We start from the raw sequence: 3,619 nt of genomic DNA on the forward strand, positions 1-3,619 counted from the left end.
TCCCAAAGCAAATTTAAAATCAGGATTTAAATTTAAAAATGAGGGATGCTAAATATCTACAATAATACAACATAATTATATCAATTAAGAATAATTTCTCACGCGACTACAAATATTAACTCGTCCACATCCGTTGACGTGCACGAGGCGAGAGATTAAAGGTGTTAATTAGTCTAATAATTAAATTATGGAAATTGCTGTCCACTGAAAAGGAGGGTTAAAATTAAAAATTTGGACCGGCGTCCCCATCGGAATGGTTGAGCCGCCACCATCCAATCGCCCAGAAATTGAAACCGAAAGTGCTGGCCGCGTCATTGACTCGTTCCTCACCGCACACGCCAGATTATTTTATTTTATTGTATTTTTCTCAACTAATTAAATAAAAATAAAAACAAAACGTCCTCATCAGCCCTCACACGACTCACGGTGTTTTTATAAGAAAATAATTAATACACAATTTCTTAATTAAGAACTAATAAATTATTATTAACATTTTACGACTATATTGCGGCAAATTTTAATTAAATGAGGCGATTATTCGTAGCTGGAATGCGACAACTCGACCCGGAACGGCGACGACGCCTAAACGGCTTTCGATGAAAAAAAAAGATAATTTATGGCAAATTTGAAAACTATTTTAGAAAAAAATAAAAGGGGGGAAAATAGTGGGCAGGCACTAATGGGACGGGCACACACGCAAACGGCAAACCCCCCAAATGTATATTTTTATTGTAAAAAATTAGGTAATTATCCTGGGAAAAAATTATTTTAAAACAGAGGGATTAGCAAAGAAATACGGTTTATCTAAAGTTTTTCTTATTTTTATTAAGATTTGTTTGTCTTTTAATACTAAAATACGCAATGACGTGTATTTTTCTTTTCTTTTAAAAAAATCTGGCAAAAGTAAAACTGGAAGGAGTTTAATTTGTTGTTTCAAATGCTATTATTACTGGTCATCGCCGGTTCCCGGTCATCCGATGCCTACGCTACTTCGCTCTTTTTTTTTTTTTTCCTTGATCATTTTCTCTCTTTCATTTTTCCTGGCTATAAATCTTCTCCGAATCTCTCCGGCACTCTCCTTCCTTCTTCTTCGCCACTCCGTGCTCCCGCTGGGGTTCGCTCCATTGTCTCTCTCTTGAAAAGAGGGGCGGGACAAGGTATTTGATTTGAAGATAGTAGACTATGATCTTGTTCTCGTCGTCTGTCTTCTTTGCGCTTAAATTCGAGTTGTTTCGACGAAATCATGCTTTTAAGAACTCTTAGTATGAGAAAGATGAAGGCTTTGGTGGAGTTTCGTGGAATTTTGGTTGTTCTTCTGAGGAAAGTGGCCATTTTCTGTTGTCCAGCTAAAACTTTTGAGTTTTTTGGGGTTCGAAAACAGCTGAAACTTCCATTATCAAGCCCCTTTTGATTCCCTTCCGTTGGAAGTTGGCTTTTGTTTTGCTTCGATTTTTCTCTTGTTTTTCCCAGATCTGGTTGAGAAAGTCTGGTTTTCTTATCTTATTGCATGATTTATGTGAGGAACGGAGGACTCATCCCTTGGATTTGTTCTTTTATAGGCTTTGCTGTTGCGGGTCTGGAAGAGATTGGAGCAAAAATGAATCACTGCGCGATGCAACAGCAGAACGCCTTTATCGCCTGCGAAGAGATCCGGCCCCCCTTCGCCGTCGCCGAGAGGAAGCCGCCTGTCCTCTGCCCCAAGCCTCGGCGAGTGAGCCCGTTCGCTTCCGTTGCAGATCCGGTCAGACCTCTTCGATGGCACACAAGGTATCCATCTCGTCTTGAAATCTATGTATGTTCTACTTGACGAATCTCTCGTTCTTGCTTACTCCAATCTTTCTAACTTTCCCCCGTTTGTTCAGTCATCAGTTGGATTTATCTGATTCGAAGGCCGGGGCGGACCTCCTTGACATATTTCTTTCAAAGGTAAGATTTTTCTTTCTTTTTATCAGTTTTTGTGATGAATCGATCGATTACCCAGAGAAAATATCTAAATTTCTCGGGTGCTATTTGATTGCAGGGAGCAGAACAGAATCAAGTTTCTTTTTCACCGCCCTTCTTCTGCGGCTCGCCGCCTAGTCGTGCGGCGAATCCAGTAGTCCACGACGCCCGCTTCGGCGAGGACCGCCCACCGGCGCCTTTCGCCCCTTCACCACTAACCCAATCCGGCCCGCCGGCGTCCCCAAAGCAAGGCTGTGCCCATGCTAAGTTTGGCCTGGTCCCGGCAGCCGTGCGTGTCGAGGGTTTTGACTGCCTTAACCGCGGCCGCCGGAGCTGCAGCGGCATCACTGCCGTGGCCTAAACCGGCCCCTTCTTCCAGCGCGCTCTCGGCACCGTTTTGGAGCGCTGCGGTAGGAAGAGTGGGGGAAAAAACAGAGGAAACAAAAAATTAACATCAACAAATTAAAAGTCTAAAAACTAGGCGAAGTTAGCAACAGAGATGGGGAAGAGAATTAAGTTTAAAAGAAAATGGAGCTCTTAGGTATTTTGCGAGGCCTTTCAGCTTTTTCTTTTCAATTGTACATTTTTCTGGTACCAATCTGTCTGTTTGTAATTTAAGTTTCATGTAGATACAAAATAAGGGAGGTGAGAGGGAGAGGAAGAATTCAAATCTCTTATCTTTTTTATGTGTTTGATTTTGATCCATGAATTAGATTTGAGCTATTGTTCTTTGGAGCTGTGACTCCAAAGGGAGACTATAGTTTTGAGCTCAAATGTCCTGGGTCTTCTTGTTCAGTCAGAGTTCCAAAATTGTTATTGTAAAAAAGTTAGGTTGTCATCTCTTTTGAGTCCTCATTTGTGTAAATATTCAATTTGTATATACTCTCTTGGAAATGTTGTTGCTGTATGGTTGTTGAAACTATACTGTCTGCTTAATTTAAATATTTAGTAAAGGGTGAAACTGTAATGTGTCCTAAATTTTAATACTTCTACCCATTTTATTGCACTTCAAAATCAATTTAAATAATTTTTTTCTTACATAAATTGAATAAAAGACATCTCAGTTTCTGAGAATCAACTGAATGAAGTTAGATACTTTAGTATGGTTTGCTATATAATCCACGATCGTAAATCAGACAATTATTCATAATCTTCATCTTAAGCTTATAGGGAAGGGAGTATGGTTCAACTTCACATCTATGAAGAACATTCAAGTTTATGTAATGATAAAATTATAAAAATTAAACAAATCAATCTTCTTAACATACACAATATTCCGGAATACAAAGGTGGATATGCTCCTCTTAAATAATCCATTGATTTTTTATTTGTGACACCTCAAATTCAAAAAATCTAAACAAATATCTTTAATCAAGGGTAAAGTAGAGAAAAATCTTCAATTATAACTTGAATTTTGCATGCAATCCCCACTCATAAAAAATTTTTTTTCCACTCCCTGCATGCAAAGTTTTATGTGTTTCAACTCACTTATGCAAATATTGTGATCTAATTGACCTCAAATTTTTTAGGTACAAAAGGTCCAAAAATGAGTATAATTTCTCTTAAATTCAGCACTTTACAATAGAATCGAGTATATTTTTAATTAAATTGAGCATATTTTTTTTCCTTTTTAATATAATTCCTCCTAAATTTAGCATCATGTAAAAAGAAAATCTAA

The 3,619-nt window shown here is 38.3% G+C and overlaps 1 protein-coding gene across 1 annotated transcript; it reads left to right on the top strand.

Annotated features, from left to right (window-relative positions):
- Nucleotides 1-981: 981 nt before the first annotated feature.
- On the top strand, nt 982-2,860 carry LOC122024701. The gene is made up of 4 exons (XM_042583372.1): nt 982-1,157; nt 1,560-1,767; nt 1,863-1,926; nt 2,021-2,860. The coding sequence occupies exons 2-4, from the start codon at nt 1,598-1,600 to the stop codon at nt 2,300-2,302; spliced, it is 516 nt and encodes a 171-aa protein (XP_042439306.1). The 5' UTR covers nt 982-1,157; nt 1,560-1,597; the 3' UTR covers nt 2,303-2,860.
- The last annotated feature ends 759 nt before the right edge of the window (nt 2,861-3,619 follow it).

The sequence above is a fragment of the Zingiber officinale genome, chromosome 9B (assembly GCF_018446385.1).
Source record: "Zingiber officinale cultivar Zhangliang chromosome 9B, Zo_v1.1, whole genome shotgun sequence".
In the NCBI taxonomy this organism is placed as follows: domain Eukaryota; kingdom Viridiplantae; phylum Streptophyta; class Magnoliopsida; order Zingiberales; family Zingiberaceae; genus Zingiber; species Zingiber officinale.